The 22,117-nt window shown below is 45.9% G+C and overlaps 1 protein-coding gene across 1 annotated transcript in view; it reads left to right on the top strand.

Moving 5' to 3' along the window:
* Rftn1 (raftlin, lipid raft linker 1) overlaps positions 1–22,117 on the top strand; it is a 207,448-nt gene that overhangs the window by 130,092 nt on the left and 55,239 nt on the right. Inside the window, exons 5-6 of the mRNA XM_055614013.1 lie at positions 5,589–5,979; positions 18,725–18,928. Of these exons, the coding sequence (XP_055469988.1) occupies positions 5,589–5,979; positions 18,725–18,928 (595 nt within the window). The remainder of the gene's footprint in view (positions 1–5,588; positions 5,980–18,724; positions 18,929–22,117) is intronic.

Genomic DNA, 22,117 nt, shown 5'->3' with positions numbered 1-22,117 from the left:
TGTGTGTGTGTGTGTGTGTGTGTGTGTGTGTGTGTGTGTGTGTGTGTAATAAAAGTGATTCCTTGACTATGTAGCCAAAGTTGATTTTTTCCCCCACTGAGATGGGACTTTTATACAATTAAATTTTAAGACACCTTTTCTCTGACATCCTGATTCCGTTAACCACAGAGTTTGTTCTAACATGGTAAAGTGTTGGATCAAGTCTTGGCTCAGTCCAAAAGGCAGTAATTAGCTCTCCAGACCTACCCAGAAGTCTAAAGGCAGGAGAGGTGAGGAGGGGGCAGGTGTACATGAAGTTAGACAGGCATTTCATGGGCATCTCCGCAGAGGCTGTGCTGGGGAAAGACTTTCAGTCCAGGTTCAAGGTGTTCAGGATGAGTTCGGTTTTGCTTTTGAGCGGTGGCCAGTGTGACAGGCTTCCTGTGCTGGAAGGGGCTATTTGGGGCCTAATAGAATACATGCAGATGAACTTCCTAGAAGAGTTATACAGTGTTAATTGCTGTTTTGCCTCATTACAGTTGTGATTGTGCATGTGAGCGTCTGGGAGCTCCATGGCTGAGGTGACCAGATTACTCACAACTTCGTTTTCATACTGACTTGATCTCAGGCTCTTGGAGACTGTGGTGAGGCCATGGTGTCCAGCTGTAGGGTTGGAAGAAGGTGGCCTTAGCTGTGTGCAGCATTGGGAGGGATGAATCTGGCAGGATGTGGTTGAATGTATGAGTAGGTAAGAAAGGGAGGAGCTGGGGAAAGAGAGACCCATGTCTCCAGATTTAGGGGGAAGGTGGGTGGGGCCCAGTGGCTGTGCCCATTGGCAGAATTGGTCAGAACGTACAGGCAGGACTACAGGCACAAATGTGGGAATAACGAGCATGATCAGAGCTGAAACTACATGACTAGGAGGGAGTGAGGCTGAGAAAAGCCGGTGGCCCTGGATGAACCCTGATCGACACCAACAGTGCCTGCCATTTGTATGCATTTGAGACTTGTTCCGTAGAGTTGATGAATAACCAAATGAAGGAGAAACAGACAGGACTCTGGTTAGCCATAGTTTTGGTCAGATGACTTTTTGAGAAAGAGAAATGAAAGTGTCTGCACTAGGGTAGGTTAGACACCGGGAGATAAAGGCTCCTGAGTTCTAGACAAATACTGATCTTTTTTAAGCAGACTGTTTTATTTTAAGTTACGCGTTCATGTCCCTGTGGGGGTATGTGCTTGTGAGTGCGGGAACCTGTGGAGGCTGAAAGGGGACATCACATCCCCTGAAGCTAGAGTTGTAGACTGTTGTAAAATATCAGACATGGGCGCTGGACCCTGAGCCTGGGTCCTCTGCAAGAGCAGGATGCACTCCTGACTACGGAGCCCTCTCTCTGTCGCGCAAATGATGGTCTCTGGCTAAAGAGGGTTTGTTACTCTTCCTGCTGCACAGTTGGGCAGCTTGTGCGTGAGAAGTCAGTATCCCTCCACCTCCTCATTCCGCAGGAGCCAACCTGAAGGGCAAACGGTGAGCTGCAGAGAGATACACACAAAGATGCTTCATCTGAAGTCCCAGGAGGTGGAGTCCCTGGAATGCTTGGGATGCAGGGCGCATCTAACGTCAGCCGCTTTTTAGAGGGTTCCGTGCTTGCAAGATGAGTTTGAAGAAATCTTGTAATCTTCCCCCTAGACTCTGCCCTTTGCTCCCAGTGCTACCAAGGTGGGAATGTCAGGGATGTGCTGCCTGCGTGTGGTGCTAGAGCCTCTGTGGACTTAGTGTCTAAAGGCGTGTGGGCTTCCAGCCGTGAGGGTTTTGGCCAGCCTTCTTTCTCGATGCTCCTGGCTTCTCAGGTCATGGTCCAGAAGAAAATTTCTAGAAGTTTCTGTAGCAAATCAAGCTGTTATCCATCTTCAAACTTAGATAATTTTTATTCTTACCTTTAATGTAGATTTTCCGTCTCCCTTTCCTTCAGACGTGTGGTAAAATTCTATTCATTCTTCAAAGCCTCCGGCAGCATTTGATCCTCAAGTAGGTTTTGTGAAGCATAATACTGTAAAATATAAACCATGTTTTAATGCTTTTATGAATGCGTTCTTCAGTTTTTCCCCAATTCGTACCTCAGTTCTATTCCGTTATGTAATGCTTACAGTCCTAATCTCTCTCTCCTTCCCTCCCTCCTTTCTTCCTACTTCCTCCCTCATTTCTACATCTTTCCTACATAGAGTGTGTGTGTATGTGTGTGTGTGTGTGTGTGTGTGTGTGTGTGTGTGTGTGTTAGAGACAGTGGCTCACTATGTATCCCAGGCTAGCCTTGAAAACTCTGTGTAACCCAGGTTGGCCTCAAATTTGCAATCCCCCTGCATCAGCCTCCCTAGCACTGACACAATGTGCTGATCTGGGCCGGTGTGGAGAATGAATAGATGGTTGTTGAATTCCAGAGCAGGAAGCTGAATGCACCACCACTGCGCTCCCAGGGAGGCCACTCCAGGAAGGAACACTCACACTCAGGCATTACAGTTCACACGCCTGCATGCGTGCACTGAGTGTGGCTTCCCAGCAGACCACCCCTCCGTCACTGTGAAAACAACTGTGCAGAACGCCCCAGGCCTGCTGCAGAGGCCATACAGCACTCAGACACAAGACCGTCTTAAGCCGCATTATGGGCTACCGGGTTCTCACCCCAGAATGGCTCCCGCTGTAGATCTAAGGTATTTGAGAGGTGGGATCACAAGTAAACCTCACTCTGAGAACACTGGCTGAGAGAATAAATTCGGTACAGAGTAGTTGAGGACACAAGGGTCTGGGGTGAGCCTGGACTGAGCGCAGAACCTCTCCCTTTCTACCTCATGGCCCCTGCAGTCTTTGAATGGCTGCTAAACCTCCAGGCTGGCAGAAGAGAGCAGCAGTCACAGTGGACACTGGTACCTTCGCTAGGCCCTGGTCTGTGTCTGCTGGTGGTTCTCTTGTTCTGAGGCACTGAAAGTTTGCACACTCACGCCACAGAGCAACAGGGTTGGGCCCCAGCTCGGTCTTCCTGCAAGCATTCTGGCCCTGCCGTTGCTATGGCTCCACTGCAGAACTGAGTTAAGGAAGAGGCCGTTTGCTCTGTGGAGCTGCAGTAGGCCCACAAGCTGCTTGCTCATGTCCATGTGAGGACTGCCCAATTCAATGACTTTCTCCTTTTGCCTGTTCTGCCAGGAAGCTCAGAGCTAAGCTTTGTGGGCAGTAGCTTCCTTAGCAGAAGGGTCTTTGTTGTAATTAGTACTTCACTCTTTTCTTTTAAAACTTACTTTGCATCATCTTTCAGAAGCTCTCCAAAATAATTTTAAAGTCATTTCAAAATGATTAATCTCACAGATTAATCATTGAGAAGAGGGACTTTGAGGATTTTATTTTCCTCTCCTGCTTCCTCATGGCATACCTTTGAAGAGTAATTTGAGCCAGCGGGGATGAAGAAAGCTAGTGAGTGCATGTATGCGTGGGTGTGTGCTCTCTCTCCTCCCTCCCCTCCCCTTCTCTTTTCCCTCCATCTTTCCTTTCATCCCTTCCCTCCCTCCCTCCCTCCCTCCCTCCTTTCTTCCTTCCTTCCTTTCTCCCTTCCTGGTTGCTCAAAGGACTAAAACCCCAATACCTGACAGCTAAGATCAAGGTGAATTTCTTGCTGAAGTTGTTCTCCTCAAGTTTTTGCTTATAGTAACATAAAGTAAAGCTGAGTCCACACAGTGAGCGCACACATGTACGGATTTGAAGGGTTACTTGGTCTCACGACTGTTTCACCCCAGGCTGGGCTTTGAACTCTGGCTCCCCACAGAGCACTTACAACTTTCACCCCTAGGCCTCCTCTAAAATGGAGACAATGATTAAACAAAACACAGTGTAAATGTCAGAGCAGTGCCCCGCACATAGCCGCTGCACAGTAGTTTTAATATTGTTCCTGCTTTCTCTGGCACAGGCTGGACTTTCTATAAAAAGACTGGAGTGTACATCTGCAACTGCTGTAGAATTTGTTTCTTGCATTTTCTGCGTGGACCCATGATGACACCGTGGGTAACCTAGGATAGTTGGTGTAAGGAGGGCTGCAGAGGTCACTTTTCCAGGAGCTCCATGCTGGTACTTGTTGTTGATCCCTGATTATAGCTGACCATTGCAGAAGCCTCGAGAGTCTCTTTGATCACTCAGCAGGCAAAGCCTAGGACTTCCATGGCTCTGAAGCCCTCTTCCTGGCTCATTGGTCCCATGTCTTGAGCATCCTTGCCAGGGAAATCTCTGGAAGACCACCTCCTCATTTTGGCTGATTTATTTGATTTCATTATGTTATCACTAAATCCAACTGCCTGGGGGCTGGGTCCACGGAGTGCTCAGGTGCGATAAGACACTTTGTAGACAGATGTATGTGTTCCTCCCTTGGGCTCAAGGAGTGGGAGGGAACAGCTTCCTGGCTCCTTGCATGAGATGGTGTGTATATCAGGGCTCGGGGATCAAGGGCCTGGTTTTAGCTGTGAGTCAGAGGTGCTCTGAGGGTTCCATGGCGTCCTTCAGGCCTGAGGTCAGCAATGGGAAGGATGGCCATCAGATTCCCCACCTAGGTCCTCTGCCTAAACTACTGTCTGCAAAAGATGGCTCTTAGGATCCTGTGCTGCCACCCAGCAGTGAGGAGCTGAGCTGTGCAGAGTTTGTGCAGCAGCCTCCTAGGCTGGGAGTGGGTGATGGAGAAGAAAATAAACGTCACCCACGTGAACTTCCTCTTTCAGATTCTGTTTGACGGTGTTTATTCTTTCAGAACCGTTTTTTTCCAGATTCATAAAAAAAAAATGAAAATAAAAGGTTCAGGGATCTGCGCAGCTGGTGAAGTGCCTTTTACAATTGCGTGAGGACCTGAGTGTGGCACCCCAGAGCCCAGGTTAAAAACGGAAATTGGCAGCACATGCTATAATTGTACTGCTGGGTGCTGGGCAGAGAGACATGGGTGGGTCTCCAGAAGTCACTGGTCAGTCAGCCTAGACAAACAGAGGAGCTTCATTGAGAAATCCTGTTTGAAAAGTAAAGATGGAAAGCAGTCCATGGAAGACCACGACACTGACCCCTGGCCCACACCCATGTGCGCATGTATCACACACACGTTCGCGCCCACATGCACACGCACACAACAGCAACAGCAAAGCCAATCAGAGTGGCTCCTTTCTGTTATCCCAACACTAGGCAGGCTCAGGAGAATCTTTAGTATAAGGCAAGCTGAGGCTACATAGTGACACCCTGACTCAAAAATAAATAGATAGATAGACAGACAGACAGACAGACAGACAGATAGATGGATGGATGGATGGATGGTGGTGAGGTGTCAGAGCAATAAGAGTACTTGTTGGTGTTCGGGCAGCTCACAACTCTGTGTAACGTGGCATAGACACACACATGAGAGAGAGAGAGAGAGAGAGAGAGAGAACTAAATGCTTAAGTTTTTTCCAACCGTGAGACCCACCAGGCCTGACTTCTCCCCCCAGGCCTCTGCAGGTAGGTGGTCCTTGTGTTTGCACTAGGAATGCACAGAGGTCTCTGTGCCTGGCCATGCCTGTGTCCCATTTACAAGATGTCCTTTCTTTCCTCTGTCTCCCAGGTGCAGGAGGCCGCGAGTCGGGGCTTGAAGTTCGTTAGTGTGATACCTCAGTACCAGTCCTCTGTGAACTCGGCCACCGGCAGCCGTTTCCTGCCTGTTGCCAACAGTGTTGCCGATGCCAAGGATGTGAAACAGGCCTTTGGGGACCATGCATCCTTGGAAAATGATACCCCAAAGGCTGAAGTTGTGGATGCTGCCACTGCAGGGGTGAACCGAAGACTGGAGCCCAATGCAGGATCCGCAGGGGAGGTGCCCCCTACCCAGCAGACAGGCATCGCCTCTCCCTCTGAAGAGATAGAGGCCGGTGAGATTCCTCTGCGGCGGTTGAGTCCAGCCCTGGAAGGACCGGAGGGTGAGCCCTCAAATGGGCATGCAGAGCAGCTCTCGAGGAGTAAGTGTCAGTGCCAGTTTTGACCTGCTTAAGAGAGGCCAGCGGCTTCTTAGCATTCCCCAGGGCCTCTTAGGGAAAGAGAAGTGGAGTTAGCATGTAGACACAGCAGTATCTCAAACAGAGAAAGGTTAGGAAGAGGCTGTCTTGGCTGCACAGCTATTCGCCTACTGCAGTTGTGGATCGTGGGGGGTAGCGTAGCCCAGGGAAGCTGACTTGCAGGGACTCCGAAAGTGGCTTCTAGATGAAATAGTCACTTCTCCGCCCTCAGAGGCAGTGTCTGTGAGCCTCTGTCCGGTGAGCCTGGACATTCTACTCCTGAATGTCTACCCGAGCAAGGGCGTGAGGCAGCTGTGGAGGGCGTGCCACGCAGACGTAGTGTTTCTGCTCGCTAGCATAGAAGTGTCCTCAGTGCTTGAAGCACATGCCGTTGAAGATGGGCACCATGGAGAAAGTGCCCTGTCAGGCAGAGGCCACCAGTGTGGGGCTTCTCTCTCAGTGCTAATGGTTATTGCATTGATGACTTCACATAACAACACAGCCATAACAGACCTTTATCAGTTCTTCCCGACTGCCAGGCTCTGTGCTGTCTTTAAAGGATCATCTCTGTCTTCCATCCAGTCTGAAGATTCCGGTGTTCTCTTATCACCACTTCAGGCTGGCAGCCGGCACACCTAGCATAGGACTGAATGAAGGTGGGGTTGACACCATCTATGCTATCTCTCTACCTGGTCTTTCCAGTTTAATAGGATGAAAAGATTTCCCAGAAGCCTTTTGTAGTCTTCAGTTTCTTTTTCTCTACTTTTGCTTGGAATTTAAATCCATTGAGTGAGGTCTTTATGATAGCAATGGGGCCTCTCTGGCTTTTGGAAGGTGACCAGGAGTTGCCTAACAAAGCCTCACGAGGGCATCTGTGTAGACCTTTCTCTATCGTGTCCGCAGTGGCCATTTCTGCTGTGCATTAGCTAGTGCTTGAATTTGGCCTCTTGTAAGTGATAAGGGTGCTTAGAGAGTAGGAAACAGTGAAATATTTTATGTATTGCTCTGACAGTACTTCCTGAGAAGAAAGGAAGGTCGGAATAGGATGGTCAGATCTGAGATCTCGTTGTAGGGTTGCTCTGAAGCAGAGATGTGACGGGGGCTGCCTCCATTCTGAAATACAATAGAGCTGTCATTTACCCAAGACCTTCATCCTTGGGTTAGAGCTGTTCGTATGACTTTTTTCATCCGGCTGATATAGACTTCTGTCCCACCCTGATGGTAGCTGAGGTTTAGATCTGGTGTAAGGCTCCCGGGAAGCTCCGTCTTGGAGCTGGGGCCTGGACATGCTGAGTTCTGAGAAGGAGCGTGTCTGTGGAACCATGGAACATGAGGACCCAGGTCAGGCGTGAATCCCAGGAGCAAGAGATAGGAGCCAGGGGTTGGGGAGCCCAAGCAGCACCATAAGTAAGAAACTGGAATCTGTGTGCACCTTCTAGCACCCCTTCTAGGTAGGTGGCAGTCTGTCCAGATACTTGTCGCTTGCTGACAACTTCTTCTATAAGGGGACTAGTAGCTTCCTACAAAAAGGCACAACGCTAGGGACTTTCCGTGTGTGAGAGCTGTTATTCAGCGCCCTGGCTCTACAGTGCCACCCCTCACAGACTCCTGGCTTTAAAGGAGGCAGTCTGTCGGAGAGTCTGTCAGGAGTGCAGATCTGTGTCCCAGAACCCACCGTTCTCCTAGACCTCAAGACTCCGCTTTCCATGTTTGACCCTTGGCCCTGGGAGGCCTTTCCTAGGACCCTTCTCAGGTGTCCACTGTCATGCTTCTACTGTTTGGCTCCTAACCGCGCTCCATTGCCCAGGATCTCCAATGGCTGAATGATGGAACCCCTCCCCTAACACCCAGAGCGCCTTGGCCTGCAGCCCCCATTTCCTGAGGTCCTTGTCCTCTAAATGGTGGGTTAACGTGTCATGGAAGCCTCAGCCCAGCTTGGGGAAGCCGGTTTCCAGCTGGTGACAGGCCAGCGGCCTCCAGGTAGACAGTCATCTCCCTCTGTGCATACAGCCCAGGCCCTGCCTTGCAAGCAGCTCACAGTCACTGTTCTTCTCGCTCCAGCTTTTTTAAATCAGTTGATAAAGATGAGTTACAGTTTTCCCCAGATGTTACCTCAGTTGCTCCTCACCACAACTGTGCCAGGAGAGGCTACTGTTGCTCCTGGCTCAGGTGAGGGACGTCCCCTTCCTGAAGGATGGACATAAGAGGACCCTGTCTCCACAGGTCATAGTCCCCACCTGACCCTGGCTTCTCCCCTGAGCCTTTTCTTAGAGAATTGAGCTCTTTCCCTCCCTGGGATGCCTGCCCTGGGAACACCCACACAACACCCAGTCCCAGCCTCACTAATCCTGTACCCTGCTCAGCTCTCTGCTTGCCTTTCTCTCAGCCTCCCTGCCCCGTCCCCACTCCCTACCCCAGTAAGGAGGTTGAAATGTTTAAGCCTCTTTCCGCCAGGAGAGCAATCACAGCAAGACAATTAAAAAAGGATTCAGAGGGTGCCTCCATTCTTTCCCTCCTCTTCCTCTGTTAATTAGTTTCCTAGGTAGGAGGCAGCTAGGAGTAGATCCAGTCAGGGACGTTTCACAGCGTTCTTTCAGGAGCTACAGGGAGAGCAGGTGTGCTGACCCCAGCTCTGCATCGTGTCCCCAGAGTTAAACCCTTCTTACTCTCCTTGTTCACTGACGTGCATTTCTTGTCTGGGGACTTCCTTGAGGCTCCTGTGCCCAGGTAACCCTTGCAGCACCTTTGCTCAGGAAGCAGGAACCACCCGGGTGTGCCATCCAAAGTCAGGGTGAGAAAAACAGTCGCCTTTCTCTCCGAGAGGACCCTGTTCAGTGGCCTCCCAGGCAGCCAGAATTGAGGGCTGGAGCTTTTCTGATGTGTGTTTTTCCTTCCCCCACGCTCATGGGGCAGTTAGACCATGGCATCTGCCTCCTCCACTGCCGCCACCTTTCCAGTGACCCACTGAGTCCATGGATAAATGTCCCCAACTGTGGCCACCAGCATCTACTTTGTACTCTAGTAAATTAACCTCTCAGGAGATTTGAGCATGAGCCCAGGGTTTGAGAGGTTCGAAAGACTCTGGGCTCTGCTGCTCACTGGCTTGGGATTCTGCGAGAGACACCTGACCCTGCCAGGCCCAGAAGCTCCTGTGGAAGTTGAGTCAGCTATGGAGGGAGTACCTTGCTGTGCCTATTTCTGGATCTGCTTTAGTGCCCATGAATTGACCATTGGTTGTTGCTGTCATGTCAGATGCCCTCACACTGGCCCAGAGGTGTCCCATGCCTGAGAGAAGGGTAAAGCAGCCTTCTACAAATTCAGGGATTCCATGGGGCCTTCCCACCACCGCACTGTTGGAGTTCATTTTTTATCTATTTTATCAGATTTCTTATGCTTCTAACTCCCTTCTCCACTCCTTATCTCTTCCAGCACCCCAACACCAGGTAGGAGAGAAAGGTTAGTGGGGAAAGGGGGTATAGTTCCCTTTAGCTACTTCCTGCTGGTTAGGGTCCTTGGGTTCCTTGAGGCAAGTCCAATCTTTGTTTCAGGAGATCTCCAGCTTCTTCTCATCAAACGTAAAAAGCAGCAACTGGAGCAGCAGAGGCCTTTTTCTTTCATGCCCCCAACCCCTCTCAGGGCCCTGGCATTTACACCCTCTCAGAGTCCCCAGAATTAAACCATCTTCAGCTGGCAACCATCACACTCCCCTCAGAGCCCGCAGGAGGCAAATGGTCTGCTGTGGACCATCTGAGCTAGCCCCATATTCCACACCTGGGATTAGAACAAAGAACATGCTTACATAATTGAGTTTTTTAAGACACCACAACTTCCACTACGAAGCACCAATAGCCTCAGTGGAAGCTTTTCATCTTAGTTCGCCCTGCCCATGAATTGATCAGCTCCAGTGGCTCATTCACAAACTCCAGCTCTCTGGATCCACAATTGCGGACAAGATACAGGCTTCCATCTGCACCATGGCTCAACACTCAGGCCCTAGTGTGGGACTCAGAACTGCATTCCTTTCTCTGTGTACTTCCATATAGCATGGAAAGGGCCATCAGCCTAGCTGTGTCCTCGGCCCGGGGTCTCCAGATTCTCCATGTACCCTGCTCAGGTCAGTCATGTATGGCACCTTCCGTACTACAGAGACCTTGGAAGGACTAATAATTCTAAATGAAATGTGAGACCCCAGGTCACAGGGCAAGAGGACAAGAAGACAGTCTGTGCTCTTTGGGTACTCTGCCAGCCTGGTCCTTCAGCCATTCTCAGAAACAATACCTTCCTCTGGGGCTTTTCCCACATCTGGAAAAAGTTTCCAGCTGGGGCCAGGGTATTAGAGCAGTTGAGAAAATTTAAACAAACTTGGGGCTCCGCTTCAGAATCCTTGGTCTCTGCTCACATACAAAGTGTGTTGGAGTTTGGGGGACATGGGAACATCAAAATGCATTATTTTTAGACAGTTTCTTTTGGTTGGTTTCCATGTGAGTGGAAGACCCGACTAAAGGGTTGTGTATCTTTCCTCAGGACTACCTGGATCCTCTTCCTCTGTGGCCTGGCAAGGTCACATTGCCAGGGGGAAGTGATCAAAGAGTAGGCAACCAAGTTCATGCTGAGGCAGCCCCTGCTCCCCTTACTCAGAAGCCCACATAGAGACTGAGCTGCCTATTGGCTACATCTGAGCGGAGGGTCTAGGTCCTCTCTATGCATGGTTCTTGGTTGGTGCATCAGTCTCTGCAGGACCCCCTGGGCCCAGATTTTTTAGCTTTGTTGGTCTCCTTGTGGGGCTCCTATCCTCTCTGGGTCCTTCTGTCTCCCCCCACACTCCTTCTTCCATAAGCCTCCCTGCACTCTGCCCAAAGTTTGGCTGTGATTCTTAGCATCTACTTCAATCCCCTTTTGGGTAGAGCCTCTAAAGAGGACCCTCTATACCAGGCTCCTATCCTGTTCCTTCTCTTCAACCACTTCTAGTGTCTGTTCTATTTAACATTCTAAGGGCTGGTGGGGAGGAGGACTCCCCCTTTCAATGGACTAGGGTAGGGATAGGGAGAAAAGGGAGGGAGGGTGTGACCAGAAGTTGTTGAGGGAGGAAGCTACAATCAGGATATAAAATGAGTGAATTGTAAAAATAAAATTACAAAAGGGGGGGGGTGTATCTTAGATCAGGTCTCTTCAAGTACACATTACTGAGAACACTGCTGTGGCTCCTCACCAGCATTCCCCTTTCCTGCCTTTTGGAAAGTGTGTTTCTGTCTCTGGCTTCAGCTCTGCCTCCTGGAGAGGACAGAGCCTGGAAAGCTTAGATGCTGGGGACCCTTCCTATCTCACCCCTTCCTTCCTCCCTCCCCAGACTCGCCACTCCTCATTTCGGCCTTGCTTCTCTTATGTTTTGTGATGCCTTGGAAGAATGATATTTTTATTCTACTATGTGAGTGAGGGTACTTCTGTGTGTTTAAATGTTAGCAGGTGTGGCCACGACCAGATTCTCTCAGCGCAGCAGCTCTGAGTTCTCACACCTGTTGCTTTTGTGCTTAACTGTAAACGACTATTTGGCCTGTGCTCTGGACCAACCCTGTGGACAGTTCTGGACACGAGTGCTTCAAGAGTGTCTTTCAACCCAAACAGATGAGTGCCTCAGTTGTCTTGTCCTTAGTGGATACACCTAAGGTGAGGTCTACCCAGTGGTAGACTGGTTAACTGCTCACTAGTATGGTCTTTACTTGCTCATCTCATCTCCCCTCTCTTTCCAGCATCACTCCTGTGCTGTGCTGTGCTGTGGTCTGCAGAATTAAGATAGCCATAATGTTGGTTTTTAATGAGTAAGTTTATTAAGTATGCAGCAAGCCAAAGGAAAGAATAAATAACAGATAGATGATAGATAGGCAAGTAGGTAGATAGATAGACAGAGAGCAAAACCTAAATAAACCAGGTACTTACAACACCCAGCAGAATTGGTAGAGGAAGTTGAGGCAGACAGTACCTGCTCCCCTTACTAAAAGACCCCCTTGGAGACTGAGCTGCCTATTGGCTACATCTGAGCAGGGGCCTAGGTCCTCTCTGTGCGTGGTCTTTGGTTGGTGCTTCAGACTCCTAGTCCACCCTGAGCCCAGATTTGTTGGCTCTGTTTTGGTCTTCCTGTGGAGTTCCTATCCCTCCAGATCCTTTTATCCCTGACTCAAGATTCCCTGCACTTTGTCCAAAGTTTGGGTATGAGTCTCAACATCTGCTTCTATCCCTTGCTGGCTAGAGTCTTTTAGAGGACATTTATGTAGGCTCCCATCCTGTTCCCTCTCTTCAACCACTTCTGTCTATTCTATTTGCCCTTCTGAATAAGGATTAAGCATCCTCCCTAGGGTCTTCCTTGTTACTTAGCTTCTTTAGGTCTATGGACTGTAGTATGGTTATCCCGTATTCTATGGTGAATATATGTTTATGAGTGAGTATATACCATGCTTACCTTGCTGGTTCTAGGTTACCTCACTCAGGATGATCTTTGCCAGATCCATCCATTTGGTGGGCACTTTCTTATCATGGAATAAGCAGTAGTAACATCTGTTGATAAAAGTTTGCATTCTGACTATTCTCAAAGGATGGCGATTTTACTCTTAAGCTGTATTGCTGTCTTCATTCCTGTAACTAAGTTGGGAGGAAAGCCCGTTTCCATACAAGTGTTCTTGGAGGACACTTGACATAAACATGATTGGGTGTGAAGTGGGGACAGGCAGACCCACTGCAAGAATCATCTTCTCAGTGAGCTCAAATAATACAAGACAACTAACCCCTATGATATATTGCTATAGTGTCAGCTACTCTTCGTGGAAATCTTGGAGCGTCTACTTTGAAGGATCCAAAGACTCTTCCTTCTTCAGTACTTTTATTGAACTTTAGGGATGAAGGACTGGAAAACACCTCATCGCTAGCTATTCCTGCCCCAGCTTCAATCCCTGACTCATTTTCTCACATCGCAAACTTTCTTGTGTCACCCCATTCTTGCTGTGGTTATTTAACTTTATTGTATTCTTAAAATCTGAAGATTATAAAACAGTATTATAAATACCGGAGTACCATTCAATTGGATATGGCGTCTTCATACAAACAATTTTCAAGAAGATGAAGTTTAAGAAAAAATCTAGTTGTATTGGAAATGACATGAGTGACTTAAGCTTTTATACATTTGCATTGTTTAAGGCACATTTGGTATTCTAAAGAGAAAATGTTCATCCTTGTCCTGGTGAACATTTTGTTGGCATTTAGAACAGATATGTAATACATGTATAACTGATCCTCACAGCTTACATGTATTGTACAACTATATAAAATGATAACACGCAGCACCATTCTCCTTGGAAAGCTCTCAGTCATAAAAATGAAGCCCCAGTGTCAGAATTAACACATCTTTCAAAATGCAGCAGAATTGATGGCTCAGCACGAAGAAAACTAGAAATACTGCTCCTGCGTGGGGGCCAATCTATGGGGCATTTCTGATCTCCTGAGTAATAAGCTGAGAAGTGCTGGTGATAACAAAATAATGTACGTACCTTTTAGGGGATAAACCTCCACGTAGAGTTCTTTGTTACGTCTGTGGCAGCGTACAGTGCCACGTTAAATTCAAAAAGTCACTTGTGTGTTCTCACAGACACAGAGTAGTGTATAAATACACTAAAGCATCGTGTGAGTAATAAAATAAAACAAAACCTTAAAATCTGGGAAAATATTGAAGACCACTTTGTGCAAGCTTCTAAACTTTCTATTCTCCCCTTACCATGAACAAATACAACACCAAGGGCACTGACAGAAAAGAAAATATTTTATACGGCTCTTTTCTGTCTAGTAGTAGGGGAAGATCATGAACAGAACATTGCAAAATCGGACATAAAATAATTGAGGAGAGCTTAAATGCATCTTCAAGTTCTTTTTTGAGGAAAATTCTCATGTTTTTATAATAGATGTTAAGTTGCTGTTTTTCTTCCCCTTTGGGATTTGTTTGGTTCTAGATAGAAAGATTAATTCAAATGGGCAGTTTTCCTGCTTGCTACATGAAATATACTGGTAAACACAATAAAATAATTAAAGACATGAACAATGAATAGCCAGTTTTATGTATGCTAATAAAAACATACTAAATGGTATTTAAAGAGTAAGAGTACAATCAACATAATTGTACAGTTTTGAGGAAACATTTTATAAAAGCCTTCTATGAAATAAAAACTGATAAGAAAAACTACTTTTAAAGTAATGTTTTCAGTACACCTGAGAATTATCTTGAAACTAAATTTGCATATTTTCAATTATATTTTGCTTTTTTAAGTTTCTCAATGTCAGAGCATAATTTTGACACTGGTCCAATTTCAGCCCCACGTACTTCAGCAGCGGCTCACCCTTCGGCAGTAGCAGGGCTTTCCTGTCAGTCTCACACGGCCTGAAAAGTCGACTAGGGGCCGATAGCTGAGGATCTTAGAGTTTCATAAACTGTATCACCTTCATTTAGTGGTTCATAACCTGTACTGCTTCATCCACAGTCCAGGTTGAAGATCCTTACAAAACCCGTTTCAGGACACTGGGGTCAGGAACAGCTGCATTACTTGAAGTTAGGGCTGTTTCTTCATCCTCGAAAGATGCATATTATCTGCCTGAGGTTTGCTGACTGCTGTGTGCTTGCGTCTTCTCTCAGCACGTAGGGGTGCTGTCCTCAGAGTCTTCAAGTTCAGAATTTATGGTCAAGTCAACATCAGCGACATTTGTTGCTTTCCATATGTATAAAAATAATCTCAATTTTCCTGGTGGCTGCGATACATCTCCTCTGAGGCAACATCACCCATCTGGGAAGATGTCCCGCGAGTTGTATTTGTACCCCATCCATCAAAAGTAATATGAATTTGATCTCCTTTGACAGCTCCAACTGTGGCAGGACAGAACAGAAATGGATTTTTGTCTAGTGATAGCTTCAATCTTCATCCCAAATTTAAAAGGACATAAGAACACTATAGGTGCCAGTTCACATCCAGTTAGCGTCTACTGTAGGAACATGGGCCATGATGAAACATTCATCCTGTACCCAGTGGAGGCTGAAGTAAAGCTCTTTCTTGTTCACGTGTGCCAAAAGAGTGTATGTCTGTTGAATCAACAAGGCTCCAAAACTCATTATTGTCACTACCATCCAGTCGTGAACGTAATCTGTCTCTAATAATTCCAATACTAGAAGAGACACACACAGAAGCAATAATATGAGGTTCATGAGCTTCAAATTTCACACCAACTTGGAATTCACTAGTTGCTGGAGTCTTAGACTGAACCATTGTAAGGAAGAATTTGCAGATCCAGCCTCTTTCAAATACTTGTGCCAGTCAAAAGAAATCTAGGGCGATCATCTTCACTTCTAAATGTGTGTTCTGGCCTTCCCAAGGACTGTTGTTCATGTTCTCTCATTATTGCCATTTCTCCTGGGCAATTATCAGGCTTAACACAGCCTTACCCTCAATGCACAGTCTGCATAGGCCTGCACAGTCTCCTGAAAATCACATTCACAGAGCCTGGGCCATTGTGCTCAGGTAGATGCTGAACTTTGTGTGGATTCAAGGAGAGTCCACAATCTCCACATCCATTTATATAGACATAGACTTCAGTCCCTGTTCAGTAACCAGTTGTCCTAAAACCAGCTGTCATTCTCCAGTGGCAAGTTCCATAAAATCATCTAGAATAGATGGTCTTCTGTTTATTGGTGGGAAAATCCCCTGAGATAGGGTTGTATATTTATAAGTTTGCTGGAAGAAGATTTTCTTCACCATCTTCATTGTCATCCTCTTTCTTCTTCATCAGCTTCATCACCCCCATTGTCTTCATATTGACTTTCGATCTCTAGAGCTGCTTCGTGTTCATCTTCAGGAGGTGTGGTGTGGTCTACCTTAAGTCTGAGGACTGTTTTCTGCTTACATTTTTCTTAGCTGGAGCACCTTCATTTTCCAAAGCTGTGGTTCCGTATTTCCAAGGTCTACACATGGCTTTGCCCTCTGGTGTGTCTTCAGCTTGGCTTTGAACAAGGCCTATAGTAGGGTTATGAACATGAGCCTTAGGGATGAAAGGCTGGGCACTTAACGTTATCACACTGCAGGCAGTGGCAGAAGCGTTCAAGGTAGCCAAGTGGAAATGATTCACTATTCACTGGAAGGAGCTGAACAGCATGGACTTTCCCACCAAGGAAGGCTGTTATCATTTCTTCTCTGTGATTATCTGGCTTAGCAAGTCGAAACACAGCCTTGCCTTCAATGGCACAATCCTCATAGGCCTGCATAGTCCACTGGGGGAATCACATTCACAGGGCCTGGGCCAATGTGCTTAGGCAGATGCTGAACTTTGTGTGCATCCAGGTAGAGTCCACAATTATATAGAGAGACACAGACTTCATTCACTGTCCAATGGTATCCTCTTCTGCTTTATTCTTCAGCACCATCCAACCTTATATTCATGATGGGGATGTGTTTCCTCTTGAAGGAAATTTTTCTTCCAATCCCATGGACATGTCTGTTTCCTCTTATGTCTCCTGTCATTTATTTGATCTGTATGCTCCAGAACCTAAGTTCTTGGTAGAAATCTTTTCTGGGCTAGATATGACATCTTGGCTCAGGCAGGTAGGCTGAAAGGTACTTGGTTGGTTGGGCTTAAATGACGGGGCTGCTTTTAATTCAGGTTGCACCATCCTGTTAATTTCCAGTCTCTGGAGCTCCTCCTTGTTCATCTTCAGAAGGTGTGGTATGGTCCTCCTGAGGTCCGAGCACTGTTTTGTGCTTGCGTTTTTTTTTTTTCTCAGCTGGAACTGCTTTTTTATTTTCAAAAGCTGTGGTTTCGTATTTCCAAGGTCTATACATGCTTACAATTCAGGTTTCCCGATTACAACTCAGGTTGCAGTTGCTTGCTTTGTTGCTTGGAATAGCTTGATGAAACTCCCTGTCAATTCAACAGACCTCATAGCTCAGGAACCTCAGCAGTGCTTTCCAGATGGGGTTGGGGGATAGCCTTTGTTCTAGAATGCAGCTCCTACATGAGAAGCTCCAGGTGTTCTGGGATGGACTTGTTTGTTGTTGTGACCTCCTGCCCGAGAGCAAGCAGGAATGGTGTGCTCTGTGGTCAAAGCAAACTCTCCTTAAAATCCCTTTACGAAAATAAAGGAAAGTGAGCCCATTTTTAAATGATCTATGTAAATGCAGTTGGAGTCCTAGAGAAGAGCACTTGCTGTACAAATGTGTGGGCTTGAGTCTGAATCCCCAGAACCCACATCAAAAGCCAGGTGTGGCTACCCTTGCCTGTAAACCAACCACTGAGGGGTGGAAAGAGGCAGAGCCTCAAGTTCACTGGTCATGCAGTCTAGCCTTGAATGACAAGCTTAGCAAGAGGCCACATCTCAAGGCAAAAAGGCAATAAAAGAGACAACTAACATCATGTGTGCATGTACTCATGGCACGCGCACACACACATACATACACCCAGCTAATACTTAGATAATACCCAAATGGCACAATCCTGAAATTTGGGAGCCTACATTCTAGAGTTTAAGTGCGGGTATCCCATGTCCAGAGCTCATGTATGCTTTGTCCTTCTGCCGAAAGCCAACCATTGTTCATGACCTTTAGATTTTTGTGTTTGGAAGATGGGGATTTCCTTATTGCTTCAGAAGGATGTTTTTGGCAGACAATGCATATTCCTATCCTGCCTATGGAAGGAAAGCTTTCTAGGCTGGGCCAGCCCTGGTAACTTGACTAAATGAATAGTGCAAAAATAGAGTCCAGTGTGTATTGAAATCCCAGGTATTTGCTCCTGGCAGCAGCTTCCCGCTAGCTGTGGCTGGCAGCATGAACAGCATGTCAGCTGCGGGGTGGTAGTGATTATTGATTTCTGGGCTATAAATGAAAGAATGGAAAGCTCCAAGCTTCACACCCAGGGCCTGCCTCACTGATTGAGCTGACCGGCTACTCCAGGCAGAAACCCCCATTTACAGGAACATATTTATTTTTACATATCAATGGACTTGATGTACTTGATTGAGTATTATGGGTTTGGCCCCAGGAAACCCTCCTGCAGTTTATAAATAGCACATTTAGGGATGTAAAAGGTTCCTGGAATTAGAGAAGTGTTTTTCTTTTTATGATTCGCCCCCACCCCCACCACACACACCCCCTTTAAAGACTTTTACATTTACTTCCCACTATTTGTATGCATTTCTAGAAATATACTTATTCCAGATATTTAACAATGCAAATTAATTTTGAGTAACAATGATCTATATTTTAGAGTCAAAAACCAAATCCCAGCTAGGGAAGTAGAGTCCTTGCCTCACAGGCATGAAATTGGTTCAGTTTCCAGAACCAAATAAGCTGGTTGTACTGACATCTTACTGTAATTTCAGCACCCGGTAAGTAGAGGCTCACCCTCAGCTATTCACTGAGTTTAAGTCTAGCCTGAGGCGGCTACATGAGACCCCATCTCAAAACAAAGCAAAAACCAGTCTTTATCCATAGCACAACTTCTAAGGCCCTACTCCCTTGAAGGCAGCTTCAATTACTGCTGAAAATGCCGTTTTATTATCTGGCAAGAGTGTGGCCTCAGGGATTCAGAACTGATACCATTCTCAGGCTCCAGGGAGATTCCACTGAACCCATTTTAGCAGATTTGTTCTGTGAGCTAACATCTCTCCCTCCATCCTTTTTACAAATCCCAACAGAAATGGAGATCTTCGCCTTTTTCAACAGACCGAAGAGCCAGCAGAAGTGTCGGCAGTACTACCCCGTCACCATCCCCCTCCAGGTCTCCAAAAATGGCCAAACAGTGAGCAGTCTGGATGCCAGCTGGCTGGAGCACATGAGTGACCATTTCCGGAAAGGCGGCGTGCTTGTGAACGCCGTCTTCCAGCTTGCAATGGCCAATGGTATGGAATCCGTTACCTCTTCTCTTCCTGTTCCCGTGATCTTGCCTCTTCTCTCTAGCTTCCTCCTTAGGGAGAGCTGTGTAGTCAGTAAACACAGGGCATTTGGTTTGTAATGATCATACCTCAGGCTGGACCCTTTGTTCTGTGAGACTCTCCAGGAATGAAGATGGTTTTTCCTAACCAGTGGTAGCTCCCATCCTTGTTGCTTTTAGAGTCTTTTAAGATGATAACTCCCTGAGACTGTTAATTTCCCTCCTCGGATCACGCCACTCCAGAAGTGCAGTTTGTAGACACTATTTACAGTCCAAAGTAGCAATAGCAGCACTGTGGAACTGACACAGTTAATAATAGCAGTGCCTCCCTTCCAGCTGTTGCTGGGACCCAACCCTCCTGAATCTGAACTGCTCAGTAGTCTGCCCCAGTGGGCTCACCTCTGGAGCTTTGCTGCCTGGAACAATACAATTGCCCTCAGCGTTTGAAAAGACTTCTGGAAAGTCTGTCCAGAATGGGGAAAGGTTTTGAACCACAAAAGGCTGTAGGATTAACATGGCTGCGAGTTGGGTCATCTTCAGAGACAATGAAGCAGTTTTAGGGTGTGCAGCTAGCATGCCAGCTTGGGCAGGGTTGTGAATCAGCAGGATTCCTAAGGAAGTGAGATGTAACACAAAACTTTTGCATCCCAGCAGAGCCTGACAGGGGCATTTACAGCTGGTTTGATGGCATTTAGCTTCTCAGGCCTGAGCAGGGCTGGGAAAACTGTGCTTGTTTCTCTGTTTCTCTCTTAACCTGGCTATCAATCAAATAATCGAGACTCATTATTTTTTAATAAGCTTCACAGTGCAATAACTGAGAAGTTCTTACTCTATTCTTAACCCTCTGAGCTAATCTGGCTTCCTCCCAGTGTGCATCCCAGCAATACTTGCACTTTTTGGCTTTCCTGCTCCAACTCCTCTCTCCTGATGTCTCCTGGACCTCTCTGCCTGTGCTGAATCCCCTATTTCCTCTTCTAATTTCCCCTCCCCTGGCTGGCAGGAAGTCCAGCCCTATTCTCTCCCCTGCTCAGCATTTGGCAGTAAACTGTTTAATTAGCATATCAGGGAAAAATTGAGGGGCAGTGATTATACAACATTTAGACAAGAGATTCTCAGGACTAGGATTGCAACCAAATAGGAAGGATACAGAAATCAGCATTTGAATTACACAATAACCTTATACCTACATCTCTCCCTTTTAGTCTAATAAAAGGATATTTCTCTTACAATAACAAACTATATGTAATAATAACAATTACAAAAATGATTAGGTAAGATTTACATTTCTACTTTTGGCACACTTGGATGAAGTATTCTACTATCTATCAGTTTCTGTCATCCTAAACAATTTAAGTTTAACTGTGATACTATAACTATCTAGTCTTCAACCCCATCAGAGACTTAAGAAGGGATAAAATTCATAAATATGCAGGAAGTGCAAAAAGCAGCTTCCAAACATATAAAAATGACAGAGATATTTGGCTGCATGGACAGTTCCCCCTTCTCCCCCAAATCCTTCTATAATGTTGGAGGATCATCTCCAGCCTTCTGGCTCAGAATATCTGACAGACTTTTTTATGAAGCAATAATTATAAAGAACTTGCCTATCTTGTCCTTGCAAAGTTTGGCAAAGCTTGACTCTTCTGCATCCATTTTGTCCAGTTTTGGACAGTATTTTGTAATTGACGCAAGGGCATTTTTTCACCCAGTGGCTAGCTTGCCACATATGAAGCCTTTGATGCCCTTTGAAGTAGAACTGGGATGCTACAAGGAGCAGACCTGTCTCATAGTCAAAAAAGCCTAAATTTAATAAAATCTTTAAATGCCATATTGTGTCGATCTTTGAGGTTTTTGAAAGCTATCTATCCGTCTATCTTATCAGAATTGTTTGGTTTTAGCTATTTTTTATCTGTCAATCTAGAAATATATTTTTGTAATGACTTGTTTGTCTGACTTCTAATATGCACTTCTTACTTATCCTAAACAGTTTATAATAGTAGCTTTTAAAATAAATAGAACTTAACATTGCATTTTAAAGAATGATGCAGTGTTAGTTACAATACTTCAGCATGTTGTAACCAAATATAATCTTAAATCTGTATTAATATACAAAGATCTATACCAATGTAAGATTTTTTTTGGCTTATTTATGCCCTTTGGTCTAAAAGAAAATTTAAAAATCTACCCTTTTACTTATCATTCCTATAACCAACCCCTTTAAAACAATAAATAACAAACATCTCTCACCCATAGAATGACCAAAAACCATACACCCCATCTTGGAAATGGGGCATAGTTTTCTTAAATTGCTTCCTGATGATTTGGGATATCATTTTTCTTTTTTGGGGAGCGGGAGCAAAAAATTGGGATATTGTCCAGTCTTAAGAAAGCTAGCTGTAACTTTTGCTGTCCAGAGCTTAACAGAAGTCCTGTCCGGAATAGTCTGTGATGCTGGACTATCTAGTTAGATGTTTTGAAATTGCCCTCGATACAGATTTTTGAGGAAACAGTTATTGAGGCTGTCTGTGAAGTAGGATCACCTGGGCTTCTTGTCTTTTTTGGTATCTGGTCCTCTTTCTCACAAAATATTAACTTTCAAAAGTTTGTACTTTTTTAACTTTTATTTTTATTAGTTACAGCTTATTCACTCTGTATCCCACCTGTAGCTCCCTTCTTCTTTCCTTTCCAATACCACTCTCTCAAAAGTTTGTACTTTTTTTGTATTAATGTATGCAAGGGCTCTGCACTGAGCACAGTTCAGTTAAAGGTGATTCTCTGTTCCCTCTTCAAGTAGGTAAGACACTTGTTTTTCCATATAAGTTAGTTTGGATTGTATAACCATACTTTAAAATAATTTTCATCTATTCCATTTAAAATAATGGCATGATAAGTCCTGAGGATTTTGTAGGCAGAGATTTATTGGCCATACACAGTTTAAGTCCTGGCTGGAGACATTTTCATAGCTCAGTCTCAGCTGTTCCCCATGGAAGGATCAGAAAACTATGTCGCCTGACCTCTTTCATCTTCTTGATTTCTTTCCTTCTGTCTGCAGCCCAGATCTTCAGGAGGTCTCCCACTGTCAAATCTGAGTTTGGATGGAATACATAGCTTTTTGTTTTCAGTTGAGACAAGAACATATTCTCCTTCCCAGCACAAC

Source organism: Psammomys obesus, unplaced genomic scaffold (genome assembly GCF_907164565.1).
Source record: "Psammomys obesus unplaced genomic scaffold, mPsaObe1.curated_primary_1811, whole genome shotgun sequence".
NCBI classification, from domain to species: Eukaryota; Metazoa; Chordata; class Mammalia; order Rodentia; family Muridae; genus Psammomys; species Psammomys obesus.
This window is presented reverse-complemented; position numbering and strand designations above follow the sequence as displayed.